Source organism: Carcharhinus amblyrhynchos, chromosome 9 (genome assembly GCF_965287045.1).
Source record: "Carcharhinus amblyrhynchos chromosome 9, sCarAmb.v2.hapA, whole genome shotgun sequence".
Lineage (NCBI taxonomy): Eukaryota > Metazoa > Chordata > Chondrichthyes > Carcharhiniformes > Carcharhinidae > Carcharhinus > Carcharhinus amblyrhynchos.
In genome coordinates this window covers 56,625,310-56,648,097 of record NC_137332.1, presented here as the reverse complement: position 1 = coordinate 56,648,097, position 22,788 = coordinate 56,625,310, and the positions used below count along the sequence as shown (strand labels likewise).

Here is a 22,788-nt window from a genome sequence, read left to right as displayed (position 1 = left end):
CTTTACCCAGAGGGTGGTGAGGGTTTGGAATGCCCTGCCTGCTGCGGTTGTAAATGCGCCTAGTTTGGGGGCGTTTAAGACATCCATGGATAGGTTTATGGACGAAAAGGGATTGGTTTAGGTTGGAGGGTCATTGTTTTTTTTTAACTGGTCGGCGCAACATCGTGGACCGAAGGGCCTGTTCTGCGCTGTAATGTTCTATGTTCTATGTCTTGCATGTGCCTGCAGCTGTTTACTAGCTATTGGTAATGGAATCTCCAAGCCTTTTACCTCATAGTCTTCCAATATGTCTTGAGCAATATGCTGGGAAAAATATTCAGATGAGTTGAAATTATTATGCCAGATTTGCACACTTGATATGAGTACAGTTCCGGAGTCATTGGTCTGTGACCATATTTTTACCTCCTGCAATATTACTATTTGGTGCATAACCATATTCCATATTTGTTGTCCAATGTAGTTAGAATTTGAATTAGCCTTATAACTAATTAGTGTTTTTTTTCTTTCTGCAACCCAGTGGCACCAAAAATTCCTGGTGTTAACAGTCAAGGCACTCCAGAGGACGTCACTGTTATTCTGAATAGCCCCACTTCCCTCGTGTGCGAGGCACAATCATACCCTCCTGCAACCATCACTTGGCTCAAAGATGGAGTACCTTTCGACTCTCCAAACAAAAATGTCCAAATCCTTCCAGGTAAATGTTAATTACAACATTATAACTCAGAAAAAAAAATTGTTTTTATCATTATGATTACAGTATCACAAACACCACAAAAATTAGATGGGTTAAAATTGAGTGCAAAATATTATTTGAAGTTTTCTTAACAAATAAGTGTAAGTCTATATTTTTAACTTTCTGAGTTTGAATAACATAAAATACTCAGTAAAAAGTTTTTAACCAGTTTTAGATTGGCTCAGTTGGCTGTGTGAATGCGCGAGTGAGTGAGAATGGCAAAATGGTAGGTGGTGTTGTGATGGGGGCGGTGGTGGGTGAAAGAGGTTGTAGGTGGGTGAGTGGGTAGTCAGGTCAGAAAGTAATCAGGTTATGTCAAGGGTTAGTCAGATGGTTGAGTGGTGCTTTGTCAACATGTCAGGTTGGGGAGGTGATAGTCGGATGGGGAGTAGTCCAATCTGGTCAGGATTGTAGTCTGGTGGTTGGGGGTACTTGGGTCAGGTTGAAAGGTTAGTTTGGTCAGACAATTAGTTGAGCACGGTCAGGGGGTAGTCTGTGGTGGTTGATGGGTATTTGGGTTGAGTTGACAGAGTCAGTAAGGTCAGGTTAAGACGTTAGTCAGGTGGTCAAGGAGTAATTGGGTCGGGGGTGGCAGTCAGAATGGACTGCAGGGATTGTCAGTCAAGGATAATCGGGGTCAGGTTGGGGCGTTAGTCTGGAGGCTTAGAGGATCAGGTATGGAACAGGTGTTAGACTATGTTTTAATCTGTCTTAACATTTCCTGGGTATTTATACAGGAAAGTACTGCAAAACTGTCCAAAGTCTCCAACCAACCCAAGAAATGGAGATTTTCACCAAAGAGTCTTAAACTTCCTGAGAAATTGCCACATAAGTGCATGCGTTGATCTCAATGTGCATTTTCAGTCATATGTCTGGTCTCCAATGATCCAAAGACTAAAAGATTTGGCCTATTATAAACAGGATATTAGGGCAAATGACCAAACAATTGGTCGAAGGGACACGTTTAAGGAGCGACCAAAAGAAGGAGAGGTAGAGAGTTTTTGGAAGGAATTCCAGAGCATTGCACTTAGACAGCTGAAGGCACAGTGACCAATAGTGAGGCAATGGAAGGAAGTGACATGCAAGAAGCCAGAGTTGTAGGAGATTCCAAAGATAAGGAGCAAGACACTGACAGGATTTAAACATGACTGACAATATTAAATTGAAGACATTTGGGGACAAAAGCCAATGTAGGCCTGTGAGGATATGGGTGAGTTTTGGGATTGGCAATTGGTAGTAGATTTTTGGATGAGCTGAAGTTTGTACAGAGTTCAGAATGAAATATTGTTCAGAGCAAGCTATAATAGTCAAGCCCAGAAGTGGAAAAGGCATGGATTTGGATTTTGGCTGTGTCAGAGTCAAAGAACCGAGATGTTCTCAAAGTAGAAGTGGATTGTTTTCATAATCAAAAGGATATGAAGTTTAAAGCTCAGCTTGGGATTGAATTGGATACCAAGGTAGAAAACATTCTGACTTAGTGGTCAGGCAATGGTCCAAAGGAGGAAAGGATCAGCTACAATGATACCGAATTTATGGTTCAACTTTAGTCTTCTCAATGTTTATCTGCATGAAGTTATGGCTCATCTAGGGTTAAACGTTTGGCAGCGGTCTACCAACATAGTTATATTGGAGGTGATTGATAGCACAGGGTGTCATCCGTGTGCATGTGAAAGTTTGACTCATGTTTTTGGAAAATATAAATGAATGTGAATAATTAAATAAAATGCAAGTAATTGCTACTTTTTAAAATAATAAGGATGACCTAGATGTAGTTTACTATAATTACCTGAAGCAGTAACTTAATCCTTCATGTAATTTGCTATGCCAAAAGCAATTGTTAATTAATCACTCCTGTTTAAAAATCCAACTCTCCAGAGACAAAAAGTCATTCAGATGAAGAAAACTATTGAGAAGAGTAAATTTGACAAATCAAATAACATGCCAGACTGTCTGGTTTAAAAATTGATTTGTTCAACTTTTACCTCCAGCCTATTTCTACAGAAAATAGTGATAATATTATTCTTTATTGATCCAGAAGATTATTTCAAAGATGTTTAACTTTCTTTTGATTGATCTTAATTTGGTTGGTTAAACAAACTTTAGTAAAACCTTTTGTACCTACCCCTGGATTTAAAATTGCTTTTCACAGAATGTAATATTCAATGTGGGTATACATGATTGTTCTCTCATGCTCACATTTTGAGGAGCAGGCTGAAACTGTGGTGGATAGATTTGAGATTCACAATATGTAACATGCTGCTGTAAATAGAAACATGCAAGTGTATAACAATGAGGCTCTAGTTCTATTCTTCACCACTGGACTAACTGAGTTGTAATATTGAGTACAGCAGGGTTCCCGCAAATTTGTTCAGTCATCTCCTGGCAGCATTGTTTTCACTGTGTGCAAGCCACATACATGTGTGTGGGTTGCATTATTAGAGTCAGCAGATGGTTTGTTGTCCAGCAGCCATCCTTTTGTTTGCCATGGTAGATTAGTGTCTGCTGGCACATGCTGCTGAATGAAAGCAGTGTGACTGCTACTGGAATACTAGGCATTGATCTGCATGATTCATTGTGTATTATCAAATACCAACTAGATGTTGAAGGCAAAGAATTCTTTTCAGTTTCACTATAGGTCAGAGTTGACATGCGATATCTGCAATGCAATATGTGTGCAATCAACACTACACTGCACTATGGGGAGGCCTGCATTCCTAGCAAATCTATATGTTTGCTCTCCTTGTTTTCTTTGCGAATAGAGAACAAAATGCAGTCTGCTTTCATTCAAAAGCCAGCCTCAGTGCCCTCCCTTGGGAAGCAGAGGATAGAAAACTACAAGACGCTGCAAATATCTCCAACTCCAATGTGAAAGGGGCCAGACATTGCCATTGTCACCTTCACAGTAATTGGCTATATGGTTACAATTGTTAGCAATAGGTGATAAATGTTACGGATTTATTTTTTTGAATGAGGCACAATGTCTGATGCATTGTTTTTCACTGAGCTTGAGATTGGAAAGTTGCTTCCTGAAACAGGTATATTCTACTAAGAGCCTTTTTAATCCTCATCTTCCCTTTTCCAGCAGCCTGCCCAACTCTACGTGACCTCTGATCATTCTCCAAGTCATGTTGTTATAGCACCACAAATAATTGAAGAAAATTAATCCAATTTCTCACCAATAGCTTCAAGATTTTCCAGTCCTACCTGCTGTGGGAATCATCACAGGTGGGATGGAAAATTTGACGAACCAACAAAGGGTCCATTGACTTCAGGTGGGAATTTCCTGTCCTGGAGTGGGCGGGACTGGAAAGTCCTACTTTTCTCTCTTCATGTGCAGAGATGGGTCTAATGTTAGCAACCAACTTGTCTGTCTTCTGCCAAACCTTGGAGCCTGAGAATTACGTAGTTAGTGCCCTTTGATTTGTCATTTGGGCAAAATGGCACCCCAGTCTATCTATCTGTGAATGCCAATGTCAGCTTTTGGCTGTTTGGGTGGAATGTGAGATCCTATAATATCAAACTTAATCTGTTTGATCCAAGCCAAAAGTCAATTATGAAATTAATTTCCCCCACCTTCCTCCTGGGCTCCTAAAGCCAAATCCTTAGATTGAGCACCTTTCACTCATTGTCGAAATGATCACTTTTTGCCCATATGTGAGTAAATTGTTTTAACTGTGCGGCACGTTGCAAATCAGCATAATCCTATACACACCTTTACACATGTACTTTCCAATAGGACACAATGGATATTAAACAGAAATAGGAATTTACCTGAATTTGCACTGTTTCCAAGGATGGGCGCACTGAAGATAGTTGTAGTTCCTAATCTGCTGCTTCCACTGGGATCATCTAATTCTGGCTGTGTAGCTGAATATCAGCTGAGTAATCAGGCAAACACAAAACACTTTTTGTCCCTCAAAGAAGATTCACCTAATTCTCTGTCTCTCATGACTACTGTAATATTGGAACATAGGAAAAGGTGTTGGCTATTTAGACCCTGAGCTAGTCTGCCATTAAATTCAATCTGGATGATCTTTATTTTAACTCAATTTATCTGTTTTGGCTCTCTTGCCCTTAATACGCTTGCCTAATAAAATCTATCAATTTCAGTTATGTGATTTTCAACTGATCTCTAGCCTCAACAGCTTTTTAGGAGAGTTTCTGCTAGTTCAGGTGCTGAGTCAATCTGCCCTGCTAGATCTGCCATTGAACAGGCTCCATTGTTATTATTAGAAACAATTAGATTTAAAAGTGGTATTTTTCACAACACTTTGTTGGTTTTGCCATGAAGATCTAACACCTCTATTTATTGCATGCATCCCTCTCGATGAGTGGATATTAATGTGTGTTTATGTACAGCAACATGGTTATATGTATTTTTAACAGAATAACAACATAACAATTTAGATCTCCTAACTGCAGTAGTGGTGACTTTTCATCATTCCTTCCCAGAAGGCCAAGAAAAAGAATTCGGACCAGTTCTTTTTCTTATTTTCCTGTTTTTCCCTTCTGAGTTGCTGTTGAGTGTTGGGACCCAGAGAAGTCCTGATGCATGCACACATATTTACACAGGAACTTCAAACTTTGGAAGACAGCAATATGGTGCCCTCCGCAGACGCCTCTAACACAGTAATTTAATGGGAAAAACTGAAAGAATTTCTGATTTATACATATTTAGCGTTTTTTGTGATTTTCCATCCAGGGTGCCATCGTTCATTGGAACTGATATGAGAACAGTTAGCAGAAGAAAGCTCATACCCAATTTGGACTGAGTTAAATCAAACATTGTAGTTAGGTAATGCACTCAATTGTAAGGGTAATTTTAAATTTATTGGTGTGGATCAGAATTGTAAATGCTAAGAAAGGAAATGATTAGCGTGGGCAGAGCATTCTATCCTCCAAATAGAATAGGAATAGATAGTTAGATCTGAGATGTTGTGACAGTACATGGGAAAGCTTAAATGGAGGAATGATATAGCTGGGAGAGTTTGTAGAAGATAGAGCATCATGTATTTCATGACATCAGTACGTCATCTCCCTAATCATGATGAACTGACTAGAACTACCAATCAGTTGATACCATATCAAACCCTAATCATGTCACCTAATTATGTTTGCATGTAATTGCATAATATTGTGATGAACATGCAGGATTTCTATGAGTTTGGTTCGAATATGGAAGACGTGAGTTCACTTTGGCTGATATTGAGATGTTGCAGATCTCAATTCACAAGTTTCATTAACTGTATCAATTCAACTAATTCTGCTTCTTTTCCTTCCCATTTTCAGGGGGTCGAACCCTTCAGATTCTGAATGCGCAGGAAAAGGATGCAGGAAGATATACATGTATTGCTACTAATGAAGCTGGAGAGACACTAAAGAATTATGAAGTAAAAGTGTACAGTAGGTGCTTTCAGTGTAGTACAGATATTCTGAAAATCTGAAATGCTGTGTGTAGTTGTTTCATTTGGTAAGTCTTTTAATGGAGAATATTGCTGCTGCCTTCTCAGGAAACTTGGATGTAATGGTTTGCTGTTATTTTTTTGTTTGCCTAGTCCCTCCTACTATCAACAAAGATGACGTTCCAGGTTTTGGCCTGATCCCTAAGGAAATTAAGATCAAAGTAAACAACAGCCTAATTCTTGAATGTGAATCTCGTGCAATCCCAGCAGCTACCCTTCGCTGGTACAAAGATGGACAGGTGTGTTTTATCCTTCGTAGAACATAGAACAGTACAGCACAGTACAGGCCTTCAGCCCTTGATGTTGTTCATTTGCAATATTAAATGACCATTTGAAGTTACACAGTTGAATTGTGGAAAAGATAATTCAAGTGCAATTTGCATCATCAAAGTTTAACCCATCACATGCCTCAGTGAAATGAACAAATAACGAAAGCTATACAAATTTAGAAAATGATAACATAAGAAGGGATTTGTGAAGGACAAAAATGCCTAAACTGTATATTATAAAGGAACAATTATGATTTCATATGATTTGAATGTCCAAATAAATGTATTCCCCTCACTTTCTGAACAGCTTTTAAAAGCTCTGAGAAATCTAACCAGCTGGCTGCGAACTGATCAGTGGCACTGGAGATAATCTGGGATATTTCTCAGAGTAGCAACTGAAAGATGGTCTAGTGCCAATGAATACTAACCTTCCTGGGTAATATCAAACTGGGCTTCTAGCCATGCTTCTAACACTGCTGGAAACCTGACCCATTCTCTTCATGATGTGGATGTGCCAGCGTTGGACTGGGGTAAACACAGTGAAAAGTCTGACAACACCAGGTTTAAGTCCAACCGATTTATTTGATAGTACACTCACTAGCTTTCGGGTTAGCCCCTTCATCAGATGAATGGAGAGTTCTGGCCTCAGACAGAGCATATAAAGCACAGACAGTTTACAGGTTACTGATTAGAATGCGAATCTTTACACCTAACCTGCTGTTCAAGTCTTAAAGTGGCTGACAATGTGAGTGGAAGGAGCACTGATCACAGGTTAAAGAGATATGTATTGTCTCCAGACAGTACAGTAGGTGAGGTTTTGCAAACCCAGGCAAGTCACGGGGGTTATAGATAGTGCGACATGAACCCAAGATCCTTGTTGAGACCGTCCTCATGTGTCCGGAACTTGGCTATCAGTCTCTGCTCAGCGACTCTGCGCTGTCATGTGTCATGAAGGCCGCCTTGGAGAATGCTTACCCGAAGGTCATAGGCTGAATGCCCGTGACCACTGAAGAGTTCGCCAACAGGAAGGGAACTGTCTTGCCTGGTGATTGTCGAGCGATGTTCATTCATCCGTTGTTGTAGCGTCTGCATGGTCTCCCCAATGTACCATGCTTCGGGACATCCTTTCTTGCAACATATCAGGTAGACAACGTTGGCCGAGTTGCAAGAGTATTTACCGCATAGCTGCTGGATGGTATTCTCACGTGTGATGATATCATCCGTGTCGATGATCCAGCATGTCTTGCAGAGGTTGCTGTGGCAGGGTTGTGTGGTATTGTGGTCACTGTTCTCCTGAAGGCTGGGTAGTTTGCTGCGAACAATGGTCTGTTTGAGGTTGAGTGGTTGTCTGAAAGCAAGAAGTGGGGGTGTGGGGATGGCCCTGGCGAGATGTTCATCTTCATCAATGATATGTTGAAGACTCTGGAGAAGATGTCGTAGCTTCTCCGCTCCGGGGAAGTACTGGATGACGAAGGGTACTCTGTCCACCGTGTCCCGTGTTTGTCTTCTGAGGAGATCGGTGCGGTTTTTTGCTGTGGCACATCGGAACTGTCGATCTATGAGTCGAGCACCATATCCTGTTCTTATGAAGAACAAGACTTCTTCACCGCACAGAATCTTCAACCGATGCTATACACTAGATACATCGATGACATTTTCTTCCTTTGGCCTCATGGAGAACAATCACTGAAACAACTATATGAGGTATAGGGCATTGGTGAGGCCGCAGCTGGAGTACTGTGTGCAGTTTTGGGCGCCGCACCTGCGCAAGGATATTTTGGCCCTGGAGGGAGTGCAGAGGAGGTTTACTAGGCTGATACCGGAGTTGAGGGGGTTGAGCTATGAGGAGAGGCTGAATAAACTAGGCTTGTACTCGTTAGAGTTTAGAAGAATGAGGGGAGATCTCATTGAGACGTATAAGATGATGAATGGGATGGATAGGATAGAGGTGGAGAGACTCTTCCCGCTCAAAAAAGACAGTGGGACTAGGGGGCACAGCCTCAAGATAAAGGGGAGGCGGTTTAGAACGGAGTTGAGGAGGAACTTCTTCACTCAAAGGGTGGTGAATCTCTGGAATTCTCTGCCCGTTGAAGTGGTGGAGGCTGCCTCGCTAAATATTTTTAAGAAGCGGGTTGATGGGTTCTTGATAAGAGAGGGGATTAAGGGTTATGGGGAGAGGGCGGGAAAGTGGAACTGAGCCACGACAGATCAGCCATGATCTTATTGAATGGCGGGGCAGGCTCGAAGGGCTAGATGGCCTACTCCTGCTCCTATTTCTTATGTTCTTATGTTCTTACATCAACAAGTTCCATATCACCATCAGACTCACCGTGGACTATTCCCCAGAATCAGTTGCATTCTTGGACACACGCATCTCCATCAAGGACGGTCACCTCAGCACCTCACTGTACCGCAAGCCCACAGACAATCTCACAATGCTCCACTTCTCCACCTTCCACCCTAAACATGTTAAAGAAGCCATCCCCTATGGACAAGCCCTCCGTATACACAGGATCTGCTCAGATGAGGAAGATCGTGACAGACACCTCCAGACGCTGAAAGATGCCCTCATAAGAATACTGGCGCTCTATCCCCAGAGCTCGACTCATAGATCGACAGTTCCGATGCGCCACAGCAAAAAACCGCACTGATCTCCTCAGAAGACAAACACAGGACACGGGACACGGTGGACAGAGTACCCTTTGTCGTCCAGTACTTCCCCGGAGCGGAGAAGCTACGACATCTTCTCCAGAGTCTTCAACATATCATTGATGAAGATGAACATCTCGCCAGGGCCATCCCCACACCCCCACTTCTTGCTTTCAGACAACCACTCAACCTCAAACAGACCATTGTTCGCAGCAAACTACCCAGCCTTCAGGAGAACAGTGACCACAATACCACACAACCCTGCCACAGCAACCTCTGCAAGACATGCCGGATCATCGACACGGATGACATCATCACACATGAGAATACCATCCACCAGCTACACGGTAAATACTCTTGCAACTCGGCCAACATTGTCTACCTGATACGTTGCAAGAAAGGATGTCCCGAAGCATGGTACATTGGGGAGACCATGCAGACGCTACGACAATGGATAAATGAACATCGCTCGACAATCACCAGGCAAGACTGTTCCCTTCCTGTTGGTGAACACTTCAGTGGTCACGGGCATTCAGCCTCTGACCTTCGGGTAAACATTCTCCAAGGCAGCCTTCATGACACACGACAGCGCAGAGTCACTGAGCAGAGACTGATAGCCAAGTTCCGGACACATGAGGACGGTCTCAACAAGGATCTTGGGTTCATGTCACACTATCTGTAACCCCCATGACTTGCCTGGGTTTGCAAAATCTCACCTACTGTACTGTCTGGAGACAATACACATCTCTTTAACCTGTGATCAGTGCTCCTTCCACTCACATTGTCAGCCACTTTAAGACTTGAACAGCAGGTTAGGTGTAAAGATTCGCATTCTAATCAGTAACCTGTAAACTGTCTGTGCTTTATATGCTCTGTCTGTGGCCAGAACTCTCCATTCACCTGACGAAGGGGCTAACCCGAAAGCTAGTGAGTGTACTATCAAATAAATCGGTTGGACTTAAACCGGGTGTTGTCAGACTTTACACCATTCTCTTCAGTCAGGGATGAACAACATTACACAATAGGTTCCTGGCAGAATTCCGACTGCCAAGATTTCCAATGCCCTTGTCTAGTTACTGTATCCTGACAGTGTTGCAGAACTGGAATCCAGACAATTAGAAGAGCTTACGGCCACCTTCCCCAGGGCATCCCTGGAAGTACGTTGGATAGACAGAAGGGAAATCCACTGAAAACCTGGTCTCGCACATCTGCTCTAGAAATTGGAGAGAAACAACAGTGGTCTCAGCAAAGATGCAAAACATTGGTTGGTGGGTGACCTACTGTCAAAATTGCTCATCATTAACCACCATAATCCCAATTGTTTTTTCTGTAAGATTGCAGAGTGAAATCTATGTCAGAATTAAATATGTAATGGGTACAGGAGAAATTAGATAAATATTGGAAGCAGAAGAAGGTACAAGGGCATGGGTTGAGAACGAAGCAGGAAGATTAGTTTTGAATTCAACTAGTAAAGTATCAGCATGAAAGTGAAAGTGTCTCCTTCTGTTTTGTAAACATCTGTGGGTCTGACATTACCATCTTGAAGTAATCCTCAGGGATCCATTATTCATAGAAAAGAATCCTAGAATCCCTACATTGCATTCAGCTCATCAAGTCTGTACTGACTGTAATCCCACCCTGGCCCTATCCCCGGAGCCCCACACATTTACCCTGCTAATCCCCTGACACTAGGGTCAATTTAGCATGGCCAGTCAACCTAACCCCACATCTTTGGACTGTCGGAGGAAACCAAAGCACCCAGAGGAACCCACCAGACACGGGGAGAATGTGCAAACCACACAAGAGGGTGACCCAAGGCCTGAATTGAACCTGGGTCCCTGACGCTATGAGGCAGCCGTGCTAACCACTGTGCCACCCCTTTAATAATTGAGACGTTAAGTTGCCAACATGTTTTAGTGTTCTGGGGGAATCAGTCAGTAGGTGAATGGAATATTGAAGTGATACATGAACACATCAGCCAGTTACCATTATCCTGCAGAGAAGTGAACATGCTGCTATCAGGTAAGGACAGATTCAAGCATGACAACAATATCCATCATGGTCAGATAGTCTGGCCTCAAATATCAAGAATGCTCACTTTGACATTCTGGAGGGCATTTGCAGTCCATAGGATGATACTAACAAGCGTCAAACATTTCAGAGAAGGAGGAGAAAGAAAAAGAAACCTTTTGTTAAACTACAATCAGTGGCATCAGTTTCCTTCTGACCAATGCACTTATCTGTTCATGTATCAGCTGGAGGTTCAGCGCATGGTTTAATGAGTAATACTGTAAAATAAATGAAGATTGAAAGCTTTGCATTTTCACGGGAAGAAAACAACTCTTTATATTTCCAGCCTCTCAAGAAAGAAGATCACATCACTATCATGGCAAATGGCCATATTGTTCAGATTAAGAATATTCAGATTTCAGATACAGGACGATATACCTGTGTTGCCACCAATATCGCTGGAGTGGATGAAAAAGACTTTGATGTGAATGTTCAAGGTTAGATTGCATTATCTACTTTTTTCTATAAATAGTTTATGATACAGCCATCTCATGAAGGTTACTTGACTCAAACAAAATTTCCCAGATATAAAGACTGGGATGATTCATTGTTCTTGGCCCTGTCAACTACACAGCCAGCAAAGAATTCAATCAAATTATCTCCAATATGACAGAGGTAAGACATTAACATCTAGGTTTCAATTTTAACTGAATTGGGATAATGCAAAAGCTCTTTAAGAATGCCAGATAGCTCCCAATCTGAATTTTCAACCTCATTCCCAGATATTTGATTTTCAGCCTTGCCTTTGACTGCAGACTGATTCCTGGCAAAATCCCAGGCTCTTGATAGGAAACAGCCCAAACCTGGTCCTCCTGAACTGGCTGCTTCCATTGCAGGGATAGGCATGTCCTCTCCTCCACAATTTTCATGGAATTGAACGAGGTTTTTAAAGACTCCTGGTCCATAGCCCCTCAGAATAGTTGTGAACTCCAGTCTATATGATGGAACCATTTAAAAGGTGAGTTCAAAGGGTCCTTCATGCCTCCTATGCTGAGCTATGATTCATGTCACCTCATGCCCCTGATGCAAAGTTTTGGCCCTCACTACCCCAGTGTCCAGCTCTTCCCTTCCACCCACCCTGCATGGCGTCACATGTCCCATGTCAAGATACAGCAGTTCCATGCCCATTGACCAACAATTTCAAACGTTTATTGACACAAGATTAAATGGCTTCAAGGGCTAATGGCTTTTGTTATTTATATTTTAATATGTATAGATGATCAATACTTTAATTGCCTTGTAACAAAAAGACTTTTTAACACAGTGGAAAGTTATGCAAGATTTTTTTGAAGCTTTTATTTAGCACAGCCTATTGTCACTGGTTTTATACAGCAGTGTCTCTCCAGCTTCATTAGTAGCTGTATAAAACCAGTGACAATAGGCTGTGCAAAATAAAAGCTTCAAAAAAATCTTGCATAACTTTCCACTGTGTTAAAAAGTCTTTTTGTTACAAGGCAATTAAAGTATTGATCATCTATACATATTAAAATATAAATAACAAAAGCCATTAGCCCTTGAAGCCATTTAATCTTGTGTCAATAAACATTTGAAATTGACCATAGATCACAGAGCCAGAGCTATCAATGAAGGAATGTTTTCTCTGGGGTGCAACTGTTTCAGCAAAAGTAATGGATGTCTGGGCTGTCAGCCAGCTTAGCACTGGGGCTGTAAGAAAACGTAGGTCAGTGGGGAAGCATAGTTTGGCAAGAGTGGTTTGGATGAGGCATGGGGAGATTCTGGAGGTTATGGCTGCATCTGATCTGTTTCCCATTTCAGGTGCCCAGGCATCAGACAGCACCTGCAGCACCGGAAATAAAGATCCCACCTTTGTGGGCACTTTCTCCTGAGGCAGGGCTGGCTCTGGAATGTTCCTGACTCCCAATTCAAAGATGGTAATTTAGGCCCTAATCACCAAAACACTACCCTTGTGTAGACTGACATCTGTATGGACCTAAAAAATCTGGCAGCTTGCTGGCTTGGGTGGATCTAGTTCCCTCTGATTTCCCCACCTTGTTACACAGAACATAAAAAAGCTAATTTGAATGAATTTTTCCCATATGATATCAGATTGCTTTATGCCTGTTATGTAATTCCCTTCAGTGTACTCTTAGACAGCTTATACCATTGTTACCAATAGATATTGAACTTGTTCACTATTTGATCTTGTGCTGTGCCTTTTATCGTACAGCAATTGTGTTTATAAAACGTGAAAGAGATTGGAAAAAAATGCATTTTTTTATCTTATGATTATTCTTTTAATCCTTCATTTAGTCCCACCAAGTTTTGTGAAGCCAGTATATGTCCGCAATACAAAGGATGGTGCACTGGAAGGAAGCAGGAGTGTTGATTTTAAGGATGTAGTCATGAATAACCCCATCTCCCTGTACTGCGAGACCAATGCTGTTCCTCCACCATCACTTACTTGGTACAAAGATGGCAAACTGTTGATGTCCAGTGACAAAGTTTTGATATTGCCAGGTATGAACAAATTTTACTGCCTCAAAATTATTTGCAATGAGAAATCATTGATAGCTGCAGTCATTTCCAACTCTGCGGGTTAAGTCTTATACAATGGATTATTTGGTTCTAGATTATTCACACTTGAAATTGATGCACTGGCATCTAAGAATGTAATCATTATGTTACCTCATAGCCGTGTGCAGAAGTACAGGAAAATTAGTTAGAGATATGGATGGTAAGTTGAAAAAATAGAGAGAAGCTGTTACAGGAATGCAGAGGGGAGGGGGAGATGTGCTTGGTGATTGTTTAGGTTCTCATTTGAAAGACAACATCTCTGGCAGTCCAGCACTCCCTCAGTTATGGAATGTCAGTCTTAATTTTTCTGCTCAAGTCCTGCTACTGATCAGGTCACAACTGACGTGCAGCAAGAAGTTAATGCAAGAAAAGAGAAAAAGCTTGCATGTATGAGGCAACTTTCATGACCTCAAGACTTCCAAAGCACTTCACTGCTAATGAAGTATTTTTGAAATGTAATCGCTATTGTAATGTAGGAAAATACAGTAATCAATTTGCATAATCAATAAATATACCTTTTTCATTACAAGACACATAATGGTTAGTACACTGAGTTGAAAGTCCTATAAAATATATAATTTTCAGATGACATAAAAGGTCAGCTTATCTCAAAGAAAAAGGAATTATAGGAATGTGTAAATACCTAAAATTATTTTGGAAAAAAAGGATGAATCCACACCAAGGAAAGTCAAAAAACAGATACTGAGAAGAAAGTCTGAAATGAAAACTGACTATCCTGAAATGATCTGTAGGTTTGTTGGTCTGAAGAGAGAATAAACAGACTGACAGGCAAACTATAGGGAAGCCCAGATCATACATGTGATCAAAACAGAGGTCCGTCAAGCACAACTTCCCTTCTGTGCTTTCTGCATGGACTGCTGCCTACCTTTCCCTGTAGTCATTGCAGATGTAACACCATTTGATTAATTTTCTCTCATGTAATTGTCAGGGTGATAAACACTCCATTATTCTGGAACAATAGTGTACTTGCACTCAAATCTAGTATAATTCTGCTTCTTCTTTGACAGATCCTCGGGATTGTGGGTGATTTGCTTCCTCTCTAATAGGTTCTGAGATATTTGTAAGTCCAATGTGTGGTCTGCGTATATGTATGCCCATATGAGGGGCAGGTGGTGTTTAAATGTTGAATAGATTAACTGTTTGGAGGTTTGTGTGTTCCCCCCAACATCTCGATGATGAAGTCTCTCGATATGTTCAGTGCCCTCTCAAACAGGACTTCTCCACACAAGCCAGGGCTTGCCATGAGTCAGTGGGTATATTTAACCCCTTCAGGGATGCTTTCAGGACATCTCTTAAAAAGTTTCTGCTGCCCTCATGGGAGTGTCCTGCTGGAACTGGACTCCACGTAGATCAATTGCTTTGGGAGTCTGGTATCAGACATTCAAATGACATGAAATAAGAGCAAAATACTACAGTTGCTGGTGATCTGAAATAAAAACAGAAAATGCTGGAAAAGCTCAGCAGGCCTGGCAGCTCCTTGCAGGGATCAAGACTTAACATTTCAAGTTGTCTTCCCAAGAAGAGTCAAATTGTACATGAAATGTTAACAATATTTCTCTGTTTGCAAATGCTATCTAACCTACTGAGTTTTTCCAGCAATTTCTGTTTGTAACTCGAAAATGTCCTGCCCAGCAGAGATAGCTTTGAGTGATTAGCGCCTTGAGGCTGGGCATGTTGCCTTCGAAGAGAACATTGCTATTAGACACTTTCTTGCCAGCAGATTGGAGGATCATATAATTGGTGGTACTTCTGCTGTAGGTTGTGCAATCTCAGAAACATTTAGAGTGCAGGGATTGCTGCTAGCTAATAAACCATGACCTTCAACTCCTGTTTGAGATCCTGGTCCTCAGATACCAAAAATGCTTTTCCTCAACCAGCTAAAGACTGAGCTGGTCCATTGGGGGCAATGCTAACTAAATGCAAGTTTTTTCTTTCAGCAGCTTATTTTTGTGTGCTGAGTCACCCAGGTCAGTTTTTTTTTATGTAATCAGCCTCATGCCAGAAATCAGCGCAAGGCTGATTATCATTTTGAAATTCACATTTCAATATCATTAACAAACCTGAGATGGTATTCTCCAGGCTCGCTAATGTCTCCCACCCCACCAGGAGAGATTCCACCAGGGGGGATTTAAACTGGTCCCCATCAATGAGACCAGGAGTGATCATCCTGCTGGTAGGGACAGAGGCTTTTGAGGCCCCCTCCGGAAGAGGCAAAGGGGGTATCCCTTGAGCAGTGCTGGCCTGGCATTGCCCACCAGGCACCCTAGCATGGCCCAATAGGCAGTAGGCAGTGCCAAGGGGGTGGAGTCTGAGGGGGCAGAACCAATTGGTGGTGGGGGGGACTCACTATGCACTCTGCATGGGTTTGGGAGGTGGGGGTGAGCAGGGCTGGATATGCGTGGGATCAGGCTGGCCATTAAAGGGGGTGGGGCTGGACATGGGAGGAATGTGTTGTACTGGACATGGGAATGAGAGGCTCGTGGAGGTCGGCGACCGGGGGCGTGGTTGAGAAGCTGGCGATCGGGAGGACGGAAATGTAGGAAGCAATTAGAGGGCTGGTGATCGGGAGGGCGGTGATCGGGTGGGGGAGCAGTGTGCATATACTGATCTCCCCACTGTCAGATCGGTGCATGTGCAATGGTCCACTCAGCGCGTTGATACAAGCCTCTCAGGTGGGAATAGTGCCCCCCACCCCCCCGATTTTTGTGGGATTGTGCCAGAACACATGCCATTGTCTGAACATTCTGATCTAGATTTTCTGTGCAAGTTATGTTAATCACTAGACATAACTTGAGCAGGAAATTCATCGCTACTGGTCCTCTGCCGCTTCTTAGTTCACCCTGTAAAATGCAATTCATTCCCCCATCACTTCAGGTGGCTACATTGTGATGATCTGAAGATTATAGAAATATGTAACTTGACATAATTTATGCCATTGTCACAGTGAACCCAAGTGCCTGGTCCTTGTATTGCTACTTTTTCATTCCACCACATGTGCTTCCAGCTAGCCTTCCTCATTAGTTCAAATTACCTTGAAAATAATCTAAGTTTCTTCCCTGAAAGAGACACCTAAACAATGACCTTAAAGGGGTCCGAGGGAAGGGGCCTCAACAATTAAATATCACAAATGAGCTGCAGAACCCAGGAAACCTGTGAGCAGCACAACAATTAATTTTTATAAAACTTCAGTTGATATCACAACTTATAACACCACATAAATTTTTTTCCATATTAAATCAAAAGCAATATGTCCTTAAAGTTTAAGCATTCAAGCCCATCAATTGGTCTTCATTTTCTATTAGGAGGAGGTGTGTTACAAATTCTCAGAGCACAAATAGAGGATGCTGGGAGGTATATGTGCGTGGCTATGAATGAAGCAGGAGAGGATTCGATCCAGTATGAACTGAGAGTTCTGAGTGAGTATCATGGATCCAAACGAACAATGAGTTTTGTGGCATGATAATGCTAAGTTTATTAATTACATGTCTTTAAAAAAAGCTGAATCTCTTATTTTTACACTAACCACACACACACACACACACACAAAAACCCCATATTGGTCACAATTATCAACCCCAATTAAATCACTGAATAGACTGCAATTTGCAATGAATTAAAGCAAGCTAACTTCTGACAACCAAAATCCTGTTATTTTACATAAATTAGAAGTTCCGATCGTGTAACTAGAATTTGGTTAGCTCTGCTCAATCTCAGATTACAATGTTAATTGAACTGCTACTGTAGACATTGAATGCAATTCACTTACATAAAGCAAGCCAAACTGATGATTTTTCATTGCTGTGGTTTGTTAATATTACTGACATGAAGTTCAGAAAGATGTTGTTAAGCAATTCCTAACATCACTGTACTTTTCCACCTAGCTCCTCCTACCATAAAAGGGGCTGATACTGATTTACCAGAAGAAGTAATTGTGCTGATAAACAAGACGGTCATGTTGGAATGTATGGTCAGCGGAACTCCCACTCCCAAAATCTCCTGGCTTAAGGACGGGCAACCATTGAAAGCAGATGATACCCACAAATTCCTGTCCAATGGACGAACTCTTCAGGTTTGGACCCCTGCTTTCAATGCTTGTATTTAATGGACATTGTTAAGGTAGTTCATTCAATAATCAAGAACCATGCAGCATTCCTTCTTTCTAAATATTTTCACCAAGTTTTAAATAATTGCTAAGAACAGTCTTTCAAAGAGGTTGCAGAAGGCACACGAGTTATTTTCAACCAGTAGCTTGGCCTGTTACTCGTAATTGACAGATGGCATGTTCACTAAGTGAGAACATATAGTGCACGTACAAAATTGCTTAACATTTAAATCTACTGATGAGCCTGAAATAACTTCTCTCTGCTTGAAATATATCTACCTTGATCTCGTGAAAGGATACTTAACTTTATATCATGATTTTGCCAATTGTCTTACTTAAAGCTAACCAGATCAAACCAGCAATGAGTTATTTTACAAATAAAGAGAACAATTAAAATTTCAGAAAACTGGACACAATCCTTCCCAAAGGCTTAATGGTTGAGTGCACTCTCTTGTAAGGAATAGAGTTGTACAGGCCCACATGGTCCAAGCCTGCTGACCAGCTGGAACTGCAGTAGCATTCTATATTTGGCCCTGTGTCTTCCTGAACTAGGGACGAAATCTAAGCCAAGTTTTTAGTCAAGCAATGCCTGTTGCGTGCCATGGCATCACCAGACTTGGCAACAATGCCCTTCAAAATCAGTAAGTTAGCTGTCTGTAGTGCACTGGAAACATACCTTCGCACCATCCCAACAGGTGGAAAAATGAAGAAAAATGTTGGACAGCATATAAAATGTCAATGCAATATTTTATGTACACATTACTGAAATTTGCTTTATATTGTAGACATTAAATTGTAAAGCAAAACAGCATTTAAATTGTATGACTGGGCTGAGTTACTGTAATAATTAAAATTCCATTCTTACTTACACTTACAGGTGTTCAATGCTCATGTGTCAGATACAGGCAGATATGTTTGTGTTGCAGAAAATGTAGCTGGAAACACAGAAAAATATTTCAACTTGAATGTCCATGGTGAGTGGCATTGATATCATAGCAGTTTCATGTGATGCATTGGCAAAATTGGAAACCACAAGAAATCTATTCTGAAGATATTCTACATTATCACCAATGGCTTGAAAACTATTTAAACAACAAAGTAATAAAATACTAAATTAGCCCCTAACTGTAATATTCTGATCTGAAGTTCACTAATTATTGCTGTCATAGAAAAATTACCTGTAAATTAAAACTAGTTTTGTATTTCACAGTGCCTCCCAGTATCATGGGCATCAACCCAGAGAATGTGACTGTTGTTATAAACAACTTCATCTCTTTGACATGTGAGGCCTCAGCATTTCCACCCCCCAGCCTCAGCTGGCTTAAAGATGGCAAACCTCTGCATTCCAACACCAACATTCTTATTTTGCCTGGTAAGAAATCAATTCATTTTCTGCAGTTTTGTTTTGAATCTTTACTTGATAGAAAACTTGATCGGTCTTGATGGGTGAGGTATTAGCACAGCGCACTCACTACTGTGTGTAATGTCTATTCTCACTGTGTGTAATGTCTACCCTCAACATACTGCGCATGCTTGCAAATTAGGTTCACTTTATCATTGTGCAGTACCCAGAGTCTTTTGCTGGAGTTTTCATTGCCAATGAAGGCAGAAATGGATGCAGGTATATTAAATTATGCCACCTGGGGCACAGTTTGATTCAAAGGGTTTGCAGGTGGGGAGGGAACAAAACCCACTCGTTGCCAGTTAGGAACTTGTTTAGGGACCTATGCACAATCAAATAGGATTTTCAATTTTTTTTCCCAGACAAAACTGAATGGTCAGATCCTCCTGGCCCTTTCATCAGCTGCCTGCTCTCTTTGCCAGTTCCAAAGCATGACATGGCTTCCACCTGTCTTTGCCACTGGCACCAAGCACCTAGACCCTGCCTCCCGTTGAGGCTCGTAACATCTCTAGATGGGCACCAAACTTGCCTTCTGCAAGTGTGACACAGTTGAGATGCAGGGTCAGGACTCCATTTGTCTGGACGTCAGGTCCCTGATCCTGTTTGAAAATTTAGCCCTTTGATGTTTGAATGTAATCTCATCATTCAAGGGAACCTCAGCCCTACATGAAAATGATAAAACACAAACACTTATTTTCAGGAATTGAGCCATTTTTTCCTGCATGGAAGTTGGGCAATCACATGTTTGAAATGTTAATAAACCTAGGATAGAGTCTATCTGTATGTCATTGATCAGATCTAACATGTTTTATGGAAATCTCAACGCTTGTGGGTTGATTTGCACTCCAATCCCTGCTCTTTTCCCTTTTTGTTCCTAATTCTGTCCAAATTACTCACAAACACCAATGATTACCTAAGGAGTTCTGTACTATATGTGGAATATCCACCTTATTCGTTTAACCACAATGGGAAGGGAGCTGCCATTGCATTTTGATGCCCCATCTAATAAATTGCAAATTATTTGTGAACAGATCACCCAGTAAAAATGGCCATAGATAGAATATAAGCAGCCTAGCTGTGAAAAGATAAACTTTTGTTTATCCCTTACTGTTCAGAAGCAAAATTCTGGGCAGTTAAAGCAAAACCACAGAAAATCTATATTGTGTTCCAAAACAAAGATTGTACAATGGTGAATAACTGGAGGGAGATGGGGAGAAAATAGTACAGAAAATAATTTTTTTGGTCATCAATGGTAACATATCTGATTAGTTTGCAGTTGGATTTGCCCTACCAGTGGCAGGAATCCAAAGCACAAGGCTAAACTTCTACCTTCCCCCACATGCCCACCCTGACCCAACTTCCACCATCCATGTATGCTAGGTCCCCACAGAATTGCAACTACAATTCTGGTGCTGTTGTACATTGAAGCCTGTGTTGACTGCTGGAAATTGCACATATCTTGACTTGGGATTTCTTTGTCCCAGACATGTTTCTGTTCATGAACAGAGCAACCTGTTGTTGCATTAGACTGCTTGCTAGGCAGTCTGAGTGACAGTAATTTGTTACAGACCATCCCACTCATCAATTTCATTGGAATAGGGAACAAGGAAGATGGAGTGAAAAAGCAAAAGACAAAATAACAATCTTCAAAGACAGCACATTGCATAAAAAATGATTTGGCCTGCAGGCTTTCCCATCCATCACTTCACAGTAACATATGGAATTTAAGCACACTGAGCATTTGTGAAATGATGGTAGAGTTATCTTCATTGCACTATAAATGGTTCACATTTTCGGTTTTTGATTGGATTCCATTCAAATAATTTTTTGGTAGTAATTACTTTAATTTGGAGAAGAGGTCAAATATAAGCAGACACTTAAAAATATAATTCTTGAAAATTGCACTCTGCAGAGGCTCAGAGGATAAGCCTTAGAAACAGGGAAAATTACAAAAGTTAAAGACAATACAGGTCATATTTTCACTTATTATCAGCAAGTGAGATCAAATTTTGTTTACTGATACCAAACTTTGGAGAACAAGAAATGAGAAAAGACTGTTTTGCTCATCCATTCATTTCTTCCATAACTTTTGAACGTTTCACTCTATTGTAGGCTTCATTTATCCTGTTAAATCCCCTCAAGAAAGATTCTGCAAGTTTCCCACTGCTGAAAAGTAAAACAAGCAAAACTATGGGGAAAGTTTTATGTCCTAAGTCATCATAGAAACCCTACAGTACAGAAAGAAGCCATTTGGCCCGTCGAGTCTGCACCGACCACAATCCCACCCAGGCCCTACCCCTATATCCCTACATATTTTACCCAATAATCCCTCTAACCTACACATCTCAGGACACTAATAGGCAATTTAAGCATGGCCAATTAACCTAACTTGTGCATCTTTGGACTGTGGGAGGAAACTGGAGCACCCAGAGGAAACCCACACAGACGCGAAGAGAATGTGCAAACTCCACACAGACAGTAACCCAAGCCGGGAATCGAACGCAGATCTCTGGAGCTGTGAAGCAGCAGTGCTAACCACTGTGCGACCGTTGTACATCTTGGTCTTTGTGGTATTGGGCAGCAAGGTGGCACAGTGGTTAGCAGTGCTGCCTCAAAGTGCCAGAGACTCGGGTTCAATTCCAGCCTCTAGTGACTGTTTGTGTGGAGTATGTACATTCTTCCCATGTCTGCATGGGTTTCCTCCGGGTGCACCGGTTTCCTCCCACAGTCCGAAAGCCATACTGGTTAAGTGCAATGGCCATGCTAAATTCTCCCTCAGTGTACCTGAACGGGCACCAGAGTGTGGCGACTAGGGGATTTTCAGTGTAACAACATTGCAATGTTAATGTAAACCTACTAATAAATAAATTTTAAATTGTATTTCCATTATCATCAGAGCTCATGTAGTAAACCAAATAAACAATTTGCAGAACTAATTACTCAAAAAGAGTAAAGAAATTGAGGGGGCCAAAGGTATTAGATGACAGCAATCACTTGTGAAAATATAAAGTTACTGTCCAAACAAATATATTTTAGTGCAGAATTAAAACTATTCTTCACTTTTGTTTTCTAATAGTTATTGGCAGTTCATGCTGTAGAAAGTATTTTCTCTTATTGCTGTGGGATTTAATAGACAAAAATATGTATAGCATCTACAGAATTTAACAGCAGGGCTGTTCAGTTTGATGATCAGTGAAATCTGTTTTTGATTCTCAAATTTTTCTGTCTCGCAGGAGGCCACACTGTCCAATTGCCTCGGGCTAAGCAGTCAGATGGAGGAAAATACACGTGTATAGCCATGAATCAAGCAGGAGAAGCTGAAAAACAGATTTATCTCACTGTTTATGGTTCGTATATATCATTACTGTGAGAATTAGGAACATTGGGACCAAAGATAAAAGAGAAAACAGAGCAATAATTTATAAAGTATGAATGTGTCTGAACTGTGCAGGAAAGAGTATAGTCCATGTGAAATAACGATCAAGGGCAAAACAGAATAAACAGGGTATCTCTTGCCTTAGTAAGGGAGAGTTAAACAATATGGG

The 22,788-nt window shown here is 41.3% G+C and overlaps 1 protein-coding gene across 1 annotated transcript in view; it reads left to right on the top strand.

Annotated features, from left to right (window-relative positions):
* hmcn1 (hemicentin 1) overlaps window positions 1-22,788 on the top strand; it is a 543,993-nt gene that overhangs the window by 389,842 nt on the left and 131,363 nt on the right. Inside the window, exons 50-59 of the mRNA XM_080195726.1 lie at window positions 518-694; window positions 6,023-6,136; window positions 6,289-6,434; window positions 11,470-11,620; window positions 13,455-13,661; window positions 17,042-17,155; window positions 17,621-17,808; window positions 18,719-18,815; window positions 19,052-19,213; window positions 22,477-22,590. Of these exons, the coding sequence (XP_080051852.1) occupies window positions 518-694; window positions 6,023-6,136; window positions 6,289-6,434; window positions 11,470-11,620; window positions 13,455-13,661; window positions 17,042-17,155; window positions 17,621-17,808; window positions 18,719-18,815; window positions 19,052-19,213; window positions 22,477-22,590 (1,470 nt within the window). The remainder of the gene's footprint in view (window positions 1-517; window positions 695-6,022; window positions 6,137-6,288; window positions 6,435-11,469; window positions 11,621-13,454; window positions 13,662-17,041; window positions 17,156-17,620; window positions 17,809-18,718; window positions 18,816-19,051; window positions 19,214-22,476; window positions 22,591-22,788) is intronic.